This window comes from Pinus tabuliformis, chromosome 1_2, assembly GCF_031772625.1.
Source record: "Pinus tabuliformis cultivar Carrire ecotype Pingquan chromosome 1_2, CPIR1, whole genome shotgun sequence".
Classification (NCBI taxonomy): domain Eukaryota; kingdom Viridiplantae; phylum Streptophyta; class Pinopsida; order Pinales; family Pinaceae; genus Pinus; species Pinus tabuliformis.
The window spans coordinates 788,258,443-788,278,576 of NC_142298.1; the positions used below are offsets into that span (position 1 = coordinate 788,258,443).

General features: G+C 37.0%; 1 protein-coding gene across 3 annotated transcripts in view; it reads left to right on the top strand.

The window, feature by feature from the left end:
* LOC149208252 (putative protein phosphatase 2C 5) overlaps window positions 1-20,134 on the top strand; it is a 191,942-nt gene that overhangs the window by 115,198 nt on the left and 56,610 nt on the right. For all 3 annotated transcript variants that reach the window (XM_089395971.1, XM_089395968.1, XM_089395969.1), the window contains exons 5-6: window positions 15,886-15,965; window positions 16,109-16,162. In XM_089395971.1, the coding sequence (XP_089252097.1) occupies window positions 15,886-15,965; window positions 16,109-16,162 (134 nt within the window). The remainder of the gene's footprint in view (window positions 1-15,885; window positions 15,966-16,108; window positions 16,163-20,134) is intronic.

The window sequence follows — 20,134 nt, forward strand, 5'->3', positions numbered from 1 at the left end:
AATCAATAAACTTACAAAAGTCCTCCACAAGAGCACTTCTTCCAATCCCAAAATAATGTCTCCAAGGAAAAATCTCTTCCAATAGTAAGTTGCATCCATAAAAGATCACATCATGCTCAATTAGCGAAAAAGAGACAAGTTCACACTCTCTTTTGGAGAGGTCGAATTACATGTGTGTCATTAGGAAAAGAGAAATGAGGGGGAGGCTCTATTTATATGAGCCTTCTCCCACTCATTTTACAAATAAAACTAAGAAGCCCTATTGAGAAGTTCACTTTAATGTGAAATTTTTATCTATTGCAGCAACTGGAAATTATTCTTCTAACTGAAAAATTAATTATGCAGTTTATTTGCTACGACAAACAACGAATAAAATCACAACTGCAATTTTCACCATAAAAATACTGCAGAAAATAAAACACTGGAAACTGAGAAATTCTAGCACACGCACAAGAATTTGGACATATTTATTTTTGGACAATTGTCCCCGGAAAAACCCAATGCAGGAAAATTGGTGTAGCAGATGAGGATTTTATCATTATTCTTTAGCAGCAATTCTTAGTACAATAATTTTGGATGCCTAACTGGCGATCTAATCTGAAGAAAACACTGGCAAATCTAGTGAGGAATTTTCTCTCACCCCACAATTATTTTCTTCCTTTGAAATTACCTCCCCAAACTCTGCATTGAGCCTCCTGCGTTACCCTCTGTGCAGAGCTTAAACTGGCCCTACGAGAATTTCGGCCTTCCTTCTTTGGCCTCTTCTGGGCACTGGAAACTTTCCTCCCAGAATGTTGGTGCCCTCCTCTTCCACCTGCTACTCACACTCTGGCTCTATCTTCTTTGTTGAGCTACTGCTACTGAGAAAATCAAACTGCTTGGGCAACTAAGTATTTGCACTTACGTATCCTCCATCGCCACATCAACCTCCTCTTATAATCCTTTGTTGGAGCAACAACGACCAAGATTAAAACCTAATCAATGGCTAGGATCATCATGGATCGATCTGTGTGAGTTTTTAGATGATTCTCATTTTATCTCAATTAATATTTGATTAATTGACCATATTCCCTAAGTTTAGACTTAGGAAATATTTAAAAAAAATGGTTAATAATCTAATTCAGTGTTGCTGGGGATTGCCTCGCCTCCCCTCAATCCCGCTCCCAATCCGCGCTCTGGGCGGGAGCGACTCGAGAGCGGGTCGTGAGCGCGCTTCCTAAAAAAGGAGCGTTTTGCCTTTTTTGCAATTTTTTTTTGTAGTGATGTTCCAAATGCAATTTTTTTTCAAAGAAACAAATAAGTTTTGAGTGGGGCAGCTTAATGATCAAGTCTATGGCCCTAGTAAAAGTGACATTCTCCTTAATCTTCATTTTCATCCTTTTACTTAAATTTTTAACATTACCATGAAATGACTCAGGATGTTTGAGAGTGGTTCCGACCTCATTGGATTTCATATGGAGAAAGTAGAATTTTAGATTTCATTCAAAATCTAACAGACTTATCAGTTTTTCAGGATTTCAGGATTGCAATGTTTCCATTGAATTTTGACATGTATTAGGGTATGGAACTTGTATTTAATCAAGAGCACCAATCCCTCTATGTACCCTGATGTTAGTGACATTGGTTGTCGAACTCCTCTATCATGACCCTCCTAAAAATGTACGCATCACTCAAACAAAATCTTGACTTGACATGCTATGCTTTTTCTATCTTATGTTAATGCTTAGAAGGTGATATTAATGACAAATATTCCTATACAGATACAGAGGTAATGACAAAGATACCTCTGGATATTAATGCTTAGAGGGTGATATTAATGACAAAGATCCAGATTTTCCAACAAGACTAAAAAATTAGAAATTTCTCGTGGTGGCAAGAGGCCCAAACATAAGCAATAGATAATAGATTTACTTGTCTTTTATAGTTTCTAGTAGTTTTTATAAATATTGACTCTTTCATATTTATTATGATATTTTTTTAAACAATATATGACATTTTAAGTTTGAAGTTGGCAATTATAACTCATTAGTAATGAATTATGAATATGATGCTTCATAAAAGTTGAAAGTTGTTTCATTTCATTTTATAACATTTCATTTCATGTTAGATATTATTTGTTGTAATGGTTACACTTAGCTTACAAGTACAGCTTTGGTGATCAATGATGATAAATGTTATATATTGAATTTTGAAAGCTTGAAACTTTAAGATTGATGAATCATGAGACTCAATATGTTGTATGTTACTATGTCACTAACTTGTGGACGTGGTTGATGAAGATTATAACTTCTAGATGATTGTTGTTATATGGTTCAATCTATGTTTTTCTTATGTTTTCTATATCTAGTTCATCATTCTACATGTTTTTGTTGACATATATGTATCAAAATATAAAACTATAATATATATATATATATCTATATATATATATATATATATATAAAACGCTCCGAGATTCGCTTCCAAACTGGGAGCTTCTGAAAATGTCGCTCCCGCACCCATTTTTGCTCCCGCTCCCAAGTAACATTGATCTAATTGATACACTTCTAGGCGGAATTTCCAGAAACAATTTCTAAGTTTTGGAGATCTCATGTATTCTAGCCTCTCCACCAAATTTTGTGGCTAGAACACATCTGATGCTACAAAAAATAACATTTAAGTTTTCTACAAGAAAGAAGATACAAATAGCTCAAAACCATAACAAATATGCCATAAAATCGCACACATGTGGAAATAAATGCTCCAAAAGCATGACATCACCCTCCAAATGAACACAAAAAGCCACCACAAGGTGAGATAAGGGCTAATGAGTTGTTAAGCCTTGTATAAGCCCCATGTTAACCATAAAACCCCTTATTAAGCCCTAGATATTGAGTGATTAGATTTCTATTGTTATATTGTTATGTAGATTAAAACTATTAGAATTTCATGCAGCTCAACTCTAGTCTATGCTTTAGCTAGAAAATATAAACACAGTGAAAATGCCTAACTTCAAAAAATTTTGCATAACAGAAATTACACCAACAACTAGATTAATGATAGTACACAATAGCTTATGTCCAAACATGTTTCTTATCAGTCCATTAACAAGAAAAACCACAAAGCTCTCGTACCAGGGATAATGGCCCTTTATATCCCAATACAATGTCAAATCCTTTTGACCAATTTACCTAGGGCTAAGGCTTTGTCCTCTTAAGCCTTCTTTGCCCAAACAACACTTACAGCACTCTAAATTATGCAGTTATAGCAAACGAGGGATTTATCAACACCTTAAATCATCCAAACAACAATCTACTTACCTCGGCCTACTCCTTTAGCCCTCAGTCCTCTTCTTGTAGCACTATCAACCCTCTGCTAGTCCTGCCGCTCACTCAACTTTCCTTTTTAGCCCTCGGCCAGACTATCCTAGCTATGAATCACATTCACGCTACCATTTAAACCCCTCAGCCAACTGTTGTAGCCTTCTCTAGCCCTCGACCTACTCTAGCTAGAACTCTCTTTACCACAATAGGCCTACGTCCTGTCTCTTTTTTGTCACAGCCTTCCTTACCTGACTTTGGCCCTTTCTTCTTGCAACAACCAACTCTCCTGGGCTACAACCTTCTCTTTCCTAATCCACGGCTTGCTCCTCAGTCTTTTAGCTATCCTTTGGTGTTACCCTCTTAGGCCTTGTTAATGTCGCCTAACACTCACACCTAGGTTAGTCTGGGAAAAGTCCCTAACCCCACAAGGTGTGGCTTGGTGGCAAACCTAAGAGATGGGATTGTCACCTATTCCCAATTCTCCCTGTTGAATCTCTCTCCTAGGTAAAGCTAAGGGGGGTGGTCCCTAATGAAAGGTTAGATGAAATGAAGTAAGTTTCTAGGATACCTTAAGTTAATTGGACTACAAAAAATTATGAGCAAGCTTAGTGAATATAATGAGAAATACAAGATATGGATTCAATAATCGAATAAAGATATTTTTAATGATCATTAACACATCTTTCAAAAGATAAACATGTAAAAACTAGTGCCTTAATGATTACTTCAAGAAATAGTAAAAAAACTTGCTCAAATGTAAATACCCAAAAATGAGATAACAAGTAGTCTTGCAAAACAAATCAATGTTAGATTGCAAGATATAAATTGTACTTTAAAGAAATGATTAAACAAAGAAACTATCATTCATAATCGTAAGCATGTAAAGTAGCAATTTAAAGGACAATGACTTGCAAAATGAAATTAAATGAACCAAAGCTTTACTTGCAAAAGAAAAATATTGTACTTGCTAAATGAGATACTTCAACAATAAAAATGATAACTTCAATTGATAGTGAGGTTATTCACCAGAACAAGTACATGAGATAAATTTGTAAGTAAATGGAAAATATTTCAAAATAAAATGAGCTAGAATGACATGCACTTATGTAAGGTGAGATGCAAGTATCTTGGTAAATTTCTAAACCAAATGTCTATTCTAGGTGAGAGATTCTCCTTTCAACCTCTTACCAAAGGTAGATATTGGGGTGACTCCAAGGAAGAGAGGTTCAGGAAGCTCTTGCCTTTGTTAACGATACCCTTCCCCTAATCCTTACAAGCCACGTGTGTCTTCGTTCCTATAAGGGGACAAAGCCACCTTCATAGCTGTAGGGTCAAACACTTTACCTTACTCCGTACCAATTGGAAGAGATTTCAAAAAAAATCTTGGCCCTATTATTTCTATTCAACCAAACTTATGCTTGGAAGTAAATTTTAAGCATGCAAGATCTAAAACTAAAATGTTTGAATGCTTGTATGTTATTAGAGCTTGCAAAGGAAAATGCCTCAAAGTAAATGGATAAATTGCTCAAAATAAGATTGAATCAATGACTTCCAATATTACTCACAAGCTTGTAAAAGTAAATGGCATGTAAACATAAGCTTCACAAATGACCAAGATTTGCAAATGTGTTCCAACTAAATGCTTCATCAAAGGATATACCAATGGACAATATACTTAAGCATAAATTGACAATGAAGCATGTATCAATTGAAATGTAGCCAAGAGTAAAATGCTTGCTTGTAAATGAGCAAAATGATTACTTAGAATGTATGATGAATGATCAAAACAACAAGTAAGCAAGTAATGAGGCAATATATTCCAAGGAAACCAAATGCTAAGTAAATGAGTTAAACTTGCCACATAAAACTTAGAATACTTGCATTTGCTCAAAGATTGTGCATGGGATGTAAGAGATTGCAAATACTTGGGAAATACAAAGCAAGCTAAAATTGAAATTAGATGTGGATGCCATGTGAGTTAGATTACCAAAAGAGCATATAAATGAAGTAAGTGAGAAAACTAGAAAAATGAGATGCAAGTCAATCCACCCACAAAAGTCCTCCCTGTAAAATAGGAGGGATAAAATCCCAAGCTCCCACAAGAACATTTGGAACTTTTATTAAACGTTATGATGAGGAGAAGGCCTTTTAGAAAGCTTCCCAAAAGATAAAGGAGAAACTTTTACTAAGTAGGAGCTTTAGAAGCTAGAGTCTCCTTGTGAAACTTGGTAACCTCAATAGCCAATGGAAATTTTCTCAAAATCTGAAAATTATAAGAAAGAAATCAGCCTCAAAGGTCCCATAGCCTAGCTATTTCGCAGCTGCACTCAAGTGCTCATTGTCTCCTTGAATTTGATCTCCAAAAGTGTGAGAGGTCCTGTTGACCACTACGTGTCAACTACCCATAGCAATACACCCCCTTTTTCGCAAAAGGGATAGCACTTGATCGATATGTCCGTGCCATTCGACTATCATCAGCCTGATCATGTTATGTTGTAAACCCAGTTTGCAGTGTAAATTGTAAATAATCTTAGCAGATCTGTATCATGTATGTAATTGCGTAGGTAAACCTAATTTTCTAGTGATGATCTACATTCCGGAAGGTTTTTGTCTCATCGATCCATGATCGGCAGAGTTTTCCTTCAGTCTAACCCCAAAGCCAGAATGGCTTTTGTTATTAGAATCTTAGGGGACTCTTAGTGTACTTTACCGAGTCTATGTAAAAGTGATCTAGGAATAGGCATAACTATTTGGTTAGGCTATTTTATTACAAATTGCTTGATCTGCTAGATTATATTCGTGTCGCAGAACTGGGTAGTCTATGAGGGTCTATGTCAAATGGGTTTTCCCCCTTGAGATGTAAAAATGTAAAAATCATGATGTAAAGTGTCTTGAGGGTTAGAAAAATTATTTATCCTCTCATAGGTCCTAGGTCCTAGGTAAAATTCCCAAAGGCTAAGTTCCAGGGTCCAAATATATATAAATATATAATAATAATAATAATAATAATAATAATAATAAATAAAATAAAAATAATAATAATATATTTTATTTTATTTATTTATTATTATTATTAATATATATATATATATCTATATAAAATTAAAAAATTAAAAAAATAATAAAATAAAATAAAATAATAAAATAATAAGTCAAAGTTTTGAGGAAATAAATGCAAAATTTTAATTTTTTAATATATTAAAATGCATTTAATTTAAAAAATGTGAAATTTCCTCAACTTTTAAAATTTCGATGGATGAGATTAAAAAGAGATTTTGATCCTCATCGATGGTCGAGATTACTTTGACATGGATCACTTGAACTAGCCGTTGGGAATTTTTTCTTTAAATAGGGTGTCAGGGTTCATTTGAGACAATTGGATCTGTGAGTCTTGTGCTAAAGAAAGCTCTCTTGTAATCGTTTTTCATGTGCAATAAAGAAAGACTTTGGGGTTGAAATCTTGCTGGTGTTACTCTTCTGGAAATCCTGTAAGATGTTTTATTTTAAAGCATAAATTTAATTTCAGCCATTGATGATAGCTTGATGAAGAGTGATTTTAAACACAGGTATCTTGTTTAGTCACTAGGGTTTGAATGATAGTTAAATTTCTGAATATGATGGCAAGTATCTCCATTAGATCTGGATTTTAGTATCGTTTTCTCCCTCTTGTTAATGGTTGAAGTAAGTTGTGCAGGAAAATATGGATCTTGAAAATCAACGGGCGTTTGGGGAAGTTTTTGGCTGAACCAGGCAACTCCCTAGAAGCGTTCTCTGAAGATGCCAACTAGTTTTGATTTTGGACTTATCATTAATTTTTTTTTTTTTTTTTGAATACATGAAGGGTTTTCTGAAGCACCTCATATAAAATCTAAAATTTTGAAAATATTTCTGTGGCATACTGATAAATCTGGCTATTTAGAGCCTTTGAACTATGAATATTGCAATTATCTAGTTGGTTTTAGGGTTTTTAGTTTTGTTTCTTGCATATTTTGCTTCTGGGTGTTTATTTTTGTCTTTACCGGTTGCAGATCTGAAAGTGTAGTCTTGTTCTGAAGCCAGATCTAGGCCCTGGAGGGTAAGATTTGGCCTCAGAGTCATTTTTGCAAGGGTATCCTTCAAAGGATTTTAAAATTTTCTGAAGAAATTCGAGGGTTGGTTCATGTTATCTGTCTGCTGGGGTTTCATTTTCGCATAAAAATTTTTGAATTTTTTTTTAAAGGTGAGAGCTATCCAAACCCTCACTTGTGCGCTGTCCCTGATCCGCATCCTTCACGCCACTCCACCAACCTGCAGGGAAAATCGTTTATTTAGTTATTTATTTTACGCTACTGTGGCTTCATTCCAGTCACTTGCGGCCTCTTCACGCATTTCATTCGCAACTCTCGCCCCGCTAGCTTCATCCTGACCTGCGCAGCCTCTCTCCTCATCCGTTGCCTTTCCACGCAGCTACACATTGTCTTCAAAATCCCCTCGCTCGCACAGTCACATCCTCCATCTGTCACACCAACCCGTAGCTCCCTTCTCGATACTGTCCATTTCCGTTGCTATCCTCCTGCTCCTTTCTCCTACGCTGCCTTCTCCAAAACCTCCACGTTGCTTCCTCGTCATTGCGGCTATCTGCATCCCCTCAACCTGCTCTTCATCGCTATCCAAAACCGCACTTCACTCGCCCTTCAGCACTCCCACACCTGCAATTTTTCTCCTACTCGCTGTGTCCTCCGCCATAAACCTCCATCTCTGCTTGCGTCCAATCTTATGCCCAAGCCTTCAATGCCCTGCGTGCTACCTCTACAGCTCATCTTGATCTGCTGCATTCCTTAGCTCCTCTCTGCGTAGCCTTTTCTCTCCCGTCGTCAACCTGTAGCTACATAACAAAGAAAGCTTTTCGATTTTATGTGTGCAGGTAGTCCTTTGGGTTTATATATTGTTTTAGGGTTTAGATTTAGCTATATCTTCTCCTTTTCTTTAATTTTTTTTTGATTTCATAAAATCTAGATTATATTCATTAAATTTCGATTTTCATTTTTACTATTAGGTGTTAGTTTTTTTTGTTACTTTTATTTAAGCTTAGGTTTTAGTCTTAGAATTAGGTATTTTTAAGTTTAGTTTTGTTTTGATTTTGATTTTAAAATAAATAAAAAATCGTAAAAAAAATTAAAAAAAAAAGCATAAAGGTTAATCTTTAGGTTTGATTTATTTTTGTTCAGATTTTCATTTAGATTTTCTTTTAAAAAGATAAAAAATAAAATTTGTTTTAGGATTTATTTTGGTCACATTAGAAAATCATTTACCGCATATTGAAAAAGGTTTTTCAAGGATAAAATCTGAAAGTGAACTTTTGTGGTATTAATATTTGACTTTTTTCTATAGTTAAATGTGCTTAAATTTTTTATTTGGAGTCTAACTATTGGAAAGTGATAAAGTTCCTAGATTTGGAATTTCAGGCATAATCATTTTAAATCCTAGGTGCTTAGCTTTTAAAATTTCGTGGTTATTCAAAGTTTCAACAAACAATAATAAACATATGCTACACTCAGAAATCGCACAGTCCTTCAGAGAGAACATGCAACAATCATATGACAATGTTTTCTATTGATAGAACAACTCAGAAATATATATTCCATACACAGTTGCATCTTTAAATTATGGGCAGAAATTACAAGGTATAGTATTAGAGGAACCTGGAGTTATATCAGTAAATAAGCTTCAATAACAATTTTAGGCCAATCTGGGGATTCTAGCAAGGGACTTGAACCAATTCCAGATAGCAGCAGTGGCACAATTTCTGGGTCAATGTAGAAGCTAATTTTTGGGCACTCGTGGAAGGTTGAGAAAAGAAGTTTGGGAGCGGGATTGTGCTAGGAGTTTGAGGAGATCATTTGGGGAGTGGAGTTCAACATTTTTGGGGGAATTGGGAGGTTGCTCAACACATTTCCAAACAGGTGTATTTTCTAGTCAGTTTTAGGAGGACGTGGTATTTGGGGTTGATTTTCAGAGGTCAGAACTAGGCCGAATCCTTTCTGGGTTTTGGTGGGTTTATTGAGAGGAGCTCGGGGCTAATTGTGTGGAATTTTCTGAGCACCAGAGTTGGGACTTTCAACAAAATCTCTCCAGCAGACAATGCAGTTTTCTGGGGCAGTGCAGGGCCTTTTGGGGCAGCTCACTCTCTCTTATGGGCATTGCATTTTCTCACTTGGGTCTTATCAAGCTTTCCCTTGAGGCAAGCCCAAGTGCACTCCTTCCATACTATTGTACTCTTGCTCCATATATATAATAAAACGGCTCAACTTCGTGGTATTTGTGGAGATTTCATGGGTGTTAACTGATTTTTGGAAATTTTGTGCTTGCATGTGTTATTTTCTTTGTATATCACTATTTTTCCTATTTCGGAATATTACAACAATCGTGGGTACATGAGTTACCTTGACCTTTGTTTTTCTACAGATCCACATTTCTTCATTAGCCTTTTGCTTTCTCTTGATTTTTGTTTGTATTACTTCCCAGGGCTTCAGGAGATGAGAGCATGCTATGTATGATATAAGCAATTGTTACCCCGTTAATGTAGGGCCATTCATCACCCACTAAGGTATGGGACATGCATGGATTCCTTAATGATGTGGGGGCACTCATGGGCCCTAGGAACCCCATGTGCTATCTTAATGCCCTGGCCATCTTTTGCATTTTATGATATTGTTTTCTTTTGTTTCTGCTTGTGGCCATGATATGCTTTTAACATTCGTTTAGCTAAATCAACCTAATGGGCAACATTTCTAGGCCCGACCCAAAAATGTGGACAAGGGAAGGGGGTGTACCAAAGCCTTGTGGAACCGGTGGTCGTGCAAACCTAGAGAGGAAAGATGATGAAATAGGGCTTGTAATGTGTGGAGGCGAGTGAAAAATATGAAACGGGAAAATGGGACCATGCTACCAAAATTAGGGTTTCCCAAGTATTGCCATTCTTAAAGCCATATGCCAATAGGCGAGATCCCAAGGGACTAGGATTGAGGATTAACCCCCAATTTAAGGTGATGGAACAAGACTACGGTCAAAACCCTTTCTTCTTCCAAGTCACCCAATAATCCATGCCCAAGATTCCCAAGGAAAAACAAGCGCAAGCACCTGATTGCACAATGAAAAACATACCTTTAGGATCGGATTGCCCACCTTCAAACACATGCTCTCAATAGATGGGTGAGGAAACATATAACTGATGCAGGGAGCAGAGATCAAATGAGACAATGAATCAGCTACACTGGTGGCTGTCAGGGGATGCTGGCTGCCGGTTGAAGAGATATCTAGGAGAAAGAATTCTGCTATGGGGTCACCCACTTTTGGTGGGTAACAGCCTGCTTGTGTAATATACCCACCTAGGATATCTCAAATTTTCCCTACGATATTTCAGAGTTTTGATGAGTTTCTAGTGAAGAATTTTGTCAAACAATTGGTACATGATTGCCTACAGGTGTCTGCCCTTTATATTTTATTTCAAGTAACAAATGAAGTGCCACATAAAGCATGAACAGCTATGTTACCGCATCCGTCAAGCCTGATGGCTGGATCCGCGGATCCCCGGATCAGAGACGGATCCGGATCCGGATCCGTAGAGATCCGCCCGTCTTCTCTCCGTGTGTAAATACCGTATGTTGGCAAAAATTTCTCTCGGTGGGTAAAAAACTGTAATTCAGCACAAAATTTCTAAACAGAAATATCAACGCAAGTCAATTTCGAATGTTAAGAAATGGATTAAAAATCCCAACGCGAAAATAAACTGAGTTGTTGGACGTCATAAAATTTATTATTTTTACATTGAAATGTATTATTTTTAATACAATATATTATAAACTTTAATTCAAGTGAATGAAGCTAATGGTAAGAACGAGCGGATATGAAGTCCGAGAGGGAGTTGGCGGGCCACAATTTATTATTTCTATGTTGACCGTATTATAAACTTTAATACAAAGATATATTATAAACTTTATATTATTTAATACAAATACATATTATAAACTTTATATTATTTAATACAAATATATATTATAAACTTTAATACAAAGATATATTATAAACTTTATATTATTTAATACAAATACATATTATAAACTTTAATACATGTGACGTCAAGATTATAATCTACTCGTATTTATTTAGAAGATATTTTATTTAAAGTTTAAAAAGTAAGTTTATATTTTAATAAATTTTCAAGTTTAAAAATAGTTTTTCTAAAATAAGTTTAATAATTTGCTTAATATAAATAATTATAACTAATAATTAATGTTCAAATATTTATAAACGATGCATTAATTATATTATGATTAACTTAATAATTATTTTTAAAGTATTATATTGAATTGATATATTTAAAAATTTCCACATGTTTTTTTATTTTTATATAAATTTAATTAATACTTATAAATGATACGTTAGGAATTACTTATATAATAATTATTTATTGTATATAAAAATTACATATTGAAAAATTATGTATTTAATTTTATATTTATATAAATTTTAATTTTAAAAATTATAAAATATTTTATATTTGCTTGTACTTGCCGTTTCCGGATCCTGACTTTTCAAAAAACTGGCGGATCCGTATCCGAATCCGTATCCTGGTAACTTAGATGAACAGACTTTCAACCAACAATAATAAACATATGCTACACTCAGAAATCACACAGTCCTTCAGAGAGAACATGCAACAATCATATGATAATCTTTTCTATTGATAAAACAACTCAGAAATATATATATTCCATACACAGTTGCAACATTAAATTATGGGCAGAAATTACAAGGCATAGTATCAGAGGAACCTGGAGTTATATCAGTAAATAAGCTCAGCATATCAATCCATATACTCTTCAGAAGTTACAGCCCCATGACAGCCAAGAAATGAGCCTTTGACACAGGGTTATCAGCCAGCTTGGAAGTTCTATTCTCAGCCAAAATACACTGGGGACCCAACCCTCTTTGATACTCTGAAGTCAATATTATATCAGCATGTCTGACTCAGCATATAGAACATAACATTGGAACAATATGACAACCAAAAAACCTTCTTCTCTAACTGAATACAACTCAGGAAATTCACACAGTATTAACAGAGATTATATTGGTAAATGATATAGGAAAACCTGGTATATTTGTCAGTGAAGTAATCCTTGTTGTATCAGCCCTCTTGCGAACTATAGGAGTACAATGCACAGGAGGGAGGTTCCTTGTTTATCTCTGTTCCCATGCTGCCACAGCCAATGCTATGAGTACCCAGTCAACAAGAGGAACTCGGCCTAGTTCTTAGACTGATAAACATGCCTAGAATTGCTTCAGCAACCTTGTATGACCTCTGTAGAATCAACTCAGCCCCAGGAAGTCTGAGTATTCTCTCTACTGTACCCACAACCAGCAAGGAGGTATTCTCTGTCCCTTAAGTCTGAAATCGACCCTCCAAAAGAGCTTGAACTTGGTCGGCACTGGTGATAAGATTCAGCCCAGTAAATGGCCCAACACGACTAGCCAAGGAAATGCAAATTCTGTTGAAGAATCTAGGGCAATTAGGTGTAGAGTGATTCTTTAGGACTAGATAACAATTTGTGATGTCTTCTTACTTTTCTTGTTAGCTTAATCTTCTTCTTTTCTTATTAATGCATGTGTGTGTGCGTCATCAAACTGCTATCAAATCATAGAACAAGAACACAAGACGTTGGCTCTCTGCCAGGGCCAAAACCTCTCTTATCTTGATTGTATACTTCTTCTTGCAGCACTTTGTCCTCCTCCTTCTAGCACTTAATCTTTCTTCCTTCGGCACTTCTTCCAGCAACTGTAGAGACCTTTGATTGTATACTTTAGAATGACCCTTGATCTTTTCTTATCTTGCTAGTGATGGAGCCTTTCAAACTTAAGGAGATGCTCTTGTTGCCTCCCAACCGAGCCTTCTTCTCTTTCACAAATATTGCAGACTTTAGAGCAGCAGTAATGCAGCCCTAGTTCTTCGCACGTGTGAGGGAATACCCTCACAAGAATTATGTTAGACTTCTCCTTCTAGCTTCGCTTGTATAACCTTCTTCCACGCTTGAGAGAGAGACCTTATAGGCCTAATGATCTAGCCCAACCAATGAAATTATATGACTGTTATAGTGGTGCTGTTCTGACCGCAGGTAGGGCTTCCTTTCTTAGCACGTGTGACTGTAACAGCCCTTTAAGACTTCGGTTTTACTTTCTCCTTTGTTTTCTCCTTTACTTGTCCTCTTATTACCCTTTTCTTGCCTTCCACCTTCGCTAATTTCAGAGATTATGAATGCGTTTTCTTTAGAGGAGTGGACAGCCTCTATATATAGAGGACCGTCCCTCCTTTAGGCTGACTTGTAGGTCGAATTGCTGTTTTGAGGCCGACTTGTCTTCCTTTGCTACGATAGTTGCTTTTAATGGTGCCATTGCTTCTTTTGATGGTGTCTTTGCTAGGAGAAGACTTGACTTTGCTTGGAGGTGTTCTCTTGACCCTAATACATAATCATACATGGTGTAACATGCCCTTAAGGCCTTCAACATTTCCTTTTGACTATTTGACTCACCTATAGCACTTAAGATGTGCTAGACCTATTTCAGTGAGCAAGAAACTCATTGATATATTTTATAAAAATAATATTTCTTTTCTTGAATAAGTACAAATATCAAAAGTACATTTATGAAGACCGAACCTAGTTACATTTCCTTCAACAAATTCGGCCCTTCCCAACAGGTAGAACTCACCCTTTTTGTTTTAATAAAGCTTGGCATTTAGACACTGAGAACCTCTGCACACACTAAAAGGAAACTCAGCCCCATAGATCTAGCAAACTCGTGCCTCCAGGTGTTACAGTGCAGTCACTCTTGCACTGTTAAACTCAGCCCAGAATGAAGGAACTCGACTTGATTCTTCAAGGATTTCAACCCAACAAGAAGATAACACATCCAGCAGTGGGAATAAGGAATATGCTCCCATCAGCAAAGAGGATCGTCCTCCATACTTTGTGTGAATGCCCAACCTGTAAACAAAATTGGTACTGCTGGAACATAAGTTTTCCTGCAACCAATTCTTTTTTAGATCTTCAAATAATCCCAAAGAGTAGTCCTACTAGGGTGGAAAAATCTGTGCACTGAAGTTGGAAGAGACTAGCTAGGGTGGCAAGAAATCCACTGAAACTAGGGTGAGGAATTTCACTTGAAACCCTCGATCTGAAACTCACTTGAGTTTCTCTTCAATGACAATAAGAAATGATCAGATAGAATGATGCAGATGAACAATGATCTCCAACCTCCATTTTATAAGCTGTTGATGAGTTTTCCCCAAGCTTCTAGATTCCCTTTTCAATATTATTTTAGTGGTGGGGGCCACTTTCTACTAAGTGACTTTTTGCTGCCATTTTCTAATAAAATACTATTTGCCGCCATTTTCTAATAAAATAATATTTTCCACCAAGATAATATTTGCCTCCCATTTTTCTAATAAAATAATATTTCCCCCTTTTTTTTAATTAATATCATCAAAATTGGGCAAAACTCCATAGCAATTTCTGCACTCACAAAATTGGGGATATTACAGCTTCACACTTAAAAGATTGTTGATTAGTTAGATATGAAGGCTGAAGTGCCTTCAATGAAACCCATGGATTATTGGTTTTGTAATATGGTAACAAATTCTTCCTTAGACTTGGGTTTCCTGTAAATCTTAAGATGGTGGCCGTTGACAAGAGGTATGTGATCAGCAATAGTACATAACCAAACTGTTCCATTATCATAGATTGTTTCAACCTCATAAGGATCTGGCCAATGTGTGTGAAGTGTACCTTTAAATTCTTGAATTCTGGAGTCATACAACAAATCCCAATCACTGGGTTGAAAAGATTTAGGTTTGATGATGTGATATGAAAAGATTCTGGAGTCATGCCATTGAATGCACTGTTGTTTCAGAGTCTTGGTATGTTGCAGAGTTTGCAGACAAAATTGATCCAAAAGATTGAGCTCTGTGAGCATTGCTGCTGAGCAATAGAAATGCCAATGCTTAGTTCAAGAGCTGTTTGAAGACTTTTGGTTTCAAACTTGATTGGCAAAAGCACTGTTTTTCCATACATGAGCTCACAGGGAGTGAAACCTATAGAGTCTTCCAAGTTGTATGATAAACCAAAGCAGCTTCAGGGTGTGGATTATCCCAGTTGTGATGATGAAATTGGACAGTCTGTTTTCCATCTACCTATTAGTGACTTCAACTTGGCTGTTGGCTTGTGGATGGTAGGGAGAAAGCACCGATGCTTGATTTGGTTAGTATTGATAAGATTGGAGAACAGTTTGAAAGTATTTTATGTGTACTGTAATGAACTAATGGGGATGTGTCCATGTTATGTTCTGTAACATGTAATTCGTCGACTTGTTATAGATGTTGAGGTCTACACAGCCTTGAGCATAAAATATCAACATGTGCTTGTGATCAAATGTGGGGCTGAAATAATTTTACAATCATTATGTAAATGCTGATTTTTCAAGGGGTTATGAAAAATTCCTCCATTGTCTTTTTTCTTTTGCTCCAATTTAGTTTTTACTTGTTTCTCAGGTTACCAATGGTCGAATTTGTGGAGACATATCTGTTTCACGTGCATTTGGGGATATGCGATTCAAGACAAAGATGAAAGAGTTAGTTTTACTCATTGTTGGCTTTATTTAATAACTATGGTTGCAATTTTTAAAATTCGAGCTCAAGAAATGAGTGACAGGGAACTGAATTTTAATTTTGATTTCAATAAATATTATATTAACATTTTTTTCATGTGGAACAGTATGTTGGAGGAAGGTGTTCGAGAAGGGAAATGGACTAGGAAATTCGTATCTAGGTAATTATTTTTCTCCACTAAGCACTTTTTTAGTTCATTGCTGTAATGTGTCCATAATTATTGTGAGGAGAACTGATTACATTTTGCCCCAATTAGGCCAACCATAATTTTGAAATTGTCAAATCTTTGTGACAGCAGGCAGGCATATGCCTTGTTATGCATTTAATCTAGATGAGGACCAATTCCTCATGAACTAGACATTGCTACCTAGAATATAGCTAAGATTGTTGCAGTCTCATAAACCACAAATTAAATCACCTCATGTGTCACATGCCACGCTAGAATGACATGGTGTATGAGGTTACAAACCTCTAGCTTTTAGTTTTTGCAGGCCATATTTTCCCATTTGAAAAATTAGTTTGTCTTCTAAATACTATATGCTAGACAGATAATGACTAATTAGAGTGTAGCTGTTAAAGCAAGGCTGCATAACAGAAGATTAGATTGTGTGATTGAAGCATACTTTCTAGAGTTGCAGTATGTCTCAAGCATCATGGTACTGGATTGTAACAGAGTATTGATTTGTATCTATGGGTTCACTAAGATGGAGAGGTGCGATTCTTGGAGACAACTAGATAATTAAACAACATTGTCTGGAAACTTGGAGTATCATTTGCCTCAATGTCTATCCAACTTACGGAAAAGATGTGGAACAACTTCTAATGAAGATATTCCAATCCAATCAACGGGAAACACCAAATGTCCCAGTTGAGTTATTGGCTTAGGTTTCAGCTAGGATAGTATGTTTTAGAATAGATATTTCATCATGGTTGGTGTAGAAATTTATTGATCTAGGGCAATTAATGCAACTACAGAAATTTGATCTCTTCCCTAGAGGTTTCCTAGATCTTAACCCTATGAATTTTCAGCCTTAAGGCTCTTATGAATATGATAAGTAGTAGCAAAAAGGGACAATATTTCACTTCTTAACAGCCCTAATCAACAAAACAATCCAATAGAAAAGATAGCAATTTGTGCCAACAAGTTTAAGCCCTTAAAGGACAAACTTATTATGCAAAATCCAGATTTGGAAATCACCTTATAACAGCGGTAAATCTATCCTATCTTCAAGATTAATGCTAAATCACTTAGCAATTTAGTCTTAAATTAGGTCATATCAGCAAGACATACTAGTGTTTGAAATTACCAAACCATGGAGGAATAGATAGCTGAAAATCAAATCTGCAATAAACAATTTTGGATGGCTGAAAACCTTGTATACATACGTAACAATGAAGTTCATGTACATACTGAGCTTTATCTCAATACTACTAAAATTCTCTAGATTTCCGAAACCCTAGCTAGGAAAAGCTAGGAAAAACCCTAGAAAACAACAAGGATTTCCAACAGGAAATCGTCACATTAACAACTTCTTGAGGGAAGATGTATCCCCTTCACTCAACAAATACAATCTAGGGGTTAACCACAAAACCCTAGTTCCAATGTCTCCAAGAGATAAAACCCTGACCCTAGTACTCAAGATGCTCCACAAGCTCTAAGAAACCCTAGCATCTCCAAGACGACGAAACAAATATAAAACTGAAGATCAGAGAGAGAGAGAGAAGTGTGCTTCTCTCCTCACATCTCTAACACAAGATGATGATGAATAAGAATGATAAATGAACTCTCTTCTTCCTCTATTTATATGAGAGGGAAGGGAGGTCAACAATACATCTATGGGCCTAAACCCTTACAGCCTACAAAACCACAACTATGCCCTAGGTGAAGTGATACATTCCAACATACGCATGCCAAGTTCCAAGGTGATGTCATATGCAAGCAAGGGACTCCACAAGATGTCTCCAACGCTCATCCTCTGAACTATTTAATTTTGTAGCCATGGTTGGTCTTCATAATTTATATTTAGCCCTTGTAATGTATAAATAATTCGTAATACATGTTATTCATGTCATTTGGATCTTGATCTGGTTAAGATGCTTAAACGTGCACTTAAACCTATATATACTTATGGATCATATACATAAACAGCTTCTGCTGGTATTGCTGCTAGGTCAACGACTGGATCTACTGGATAAAGCTAAGCAACTGGATAACCCACTGGATCTACTTGTGCTTCACCGACTGCTTAATTGACTGAACCTTGAAAGGGTGCGTAAGCACGCTCGACTAATAAGGATGCGTAAGCAGGCTCGACTGTTAAGGAGAGGACCTTTAGGTACTCGACCAAGAGGGAGAGGAGAGGGGCTTCATCGATCTCTGCGTATTATGCTCTGCGTATTATGCTGCTGTTCACCTTACGTCCAACGTTCAACCTACAGTTATCATCACATCCAGTTGGTCACAACACAACACTGTTACGCCTCCAGTCCACACAGTGAAATCGCATACCCGAAATGCTTAGATCGACCTTGCGACCTCCCCCCCTGAGAGAGAAATTTCAGCTTCCAGCTTCCCTCTCTCCAGAAAACTACGAAAAAGCAATAAGCATTGATCCCCATGTTTAATTGACATGGATCACAGATTGAAGGGGTGAGCTCATTTCACTTTATTGGATAACTTAACCGTTGCCTAACCCGTGATGAAATACCATAATACCTCCCATGCGAGATATTAAAGTATCCACTGCTCTCACTACCATACAGCATTACGGAAGCCAATCACTATCCGTGGAGAGTAGGTTGAAAGGGGAATACTAATTTTCGACGGTAAGCTTGCTGTCCAACCACAGCCAACCCATACCAAGTAATAATTACAGTGAGGTAGCCCCAATCAAAGTGGTCGCTTAATCGTAGAATCAGAGAGAGTTAATGATTTAAGGTTTACGTGATTATTGTTATTGTGCTAATGACATTGATTATCCAGCTTTAATCTAGTTAACCTCATTTGTTCCACTTACTTTCTGGTTGGTTGCTTTCTGTGAATATACATCTAAAGGGTGGCCTTCGGGACATTGTATTTTTTTAAAAATACCCACCTGAGACCTACCTGGTCTTGAGTGAATTGATATACATTTGCCATGTGAACCGAAGGCCGAGCGAGAGCGAGGCACCAAGGCAAAGAGTTAGTGTTTCCCTGCCGTCGTTTAAAGATTCAATCTGTTCCTGAATTGGTCTAGTAGTAATAGCGATGAAAGGGACCAGCCGGGGGGAGAAACGAATCACCTTTGGCCTGGCCCCATCATCCCCTTAACCGCCAACAACCCGAAAGTGAAAACCCTCAACAAAAATAAGTCCATGCCCAAACAATCACCCCCTGACTTTATCATCCAACTCTGACACCATCCTAAACCAGCTTCCCTCTCTCTACGCTTTCAGCTTCCAGGTGACTTCAAGCTTTCAGCTTCCAGCTTCCAGCTTCTCTCTCTCTATGCTTTCAGTTTCCAGCTTACAGGTGGCTTTCAGCTTCCAGCTTCCAGGTGACTTCAAGCTTTCAGCTTCCAGCTTCCAGCTTCTCTCTCTCTATGCTTTCAGCTTCCAGCTTCTCTCTCTCTATGCTTTCAGCTTTCAGCTTCCAGCTTCCAGGTGGCTTTCAGCTTCCAGCTTCCAGGTGACTTCAAGCTTTCAGCTTCCAGCTTCTCTCTCTCTATGCTTTCAGCTTCCAGCTTCTCTCTCTCTATGCTTTCAGCTTTCAGCTTCCAGCTTCCAGGTGGCTTTCAGCTTCCAGCTTCCAGGTGACTTCAAGCTTTCAGCTTCCAGCTTCCAGCTTCTCTCTCTCTATGCTTTCAGCTTCCAACTTCTCTCTCTCTATGCTTTCAGCTTTCAACTTCCAGCTTCCAGGTGGCTTTCAGCTTCCAGCTTCCAGGTTCTCTCTCTCTATGCTTTAAACTTCCAGCTTCCAGGTGGCTTTCAGCTTCCAGCTTCTAGGTGACTTCAAGCTTTCAGCTTCCAGCTTCCAGCTTCTCTCTCTCTATGCTTTCAGCTTCCAGCTTCCAGGTGGCTTTCAGCTTCCAGCTTCCAGGTGACTTCAAGCTTTCAGCTTCCAGCTTCCAGCTTCTCTCTCTCTATGCTTTCA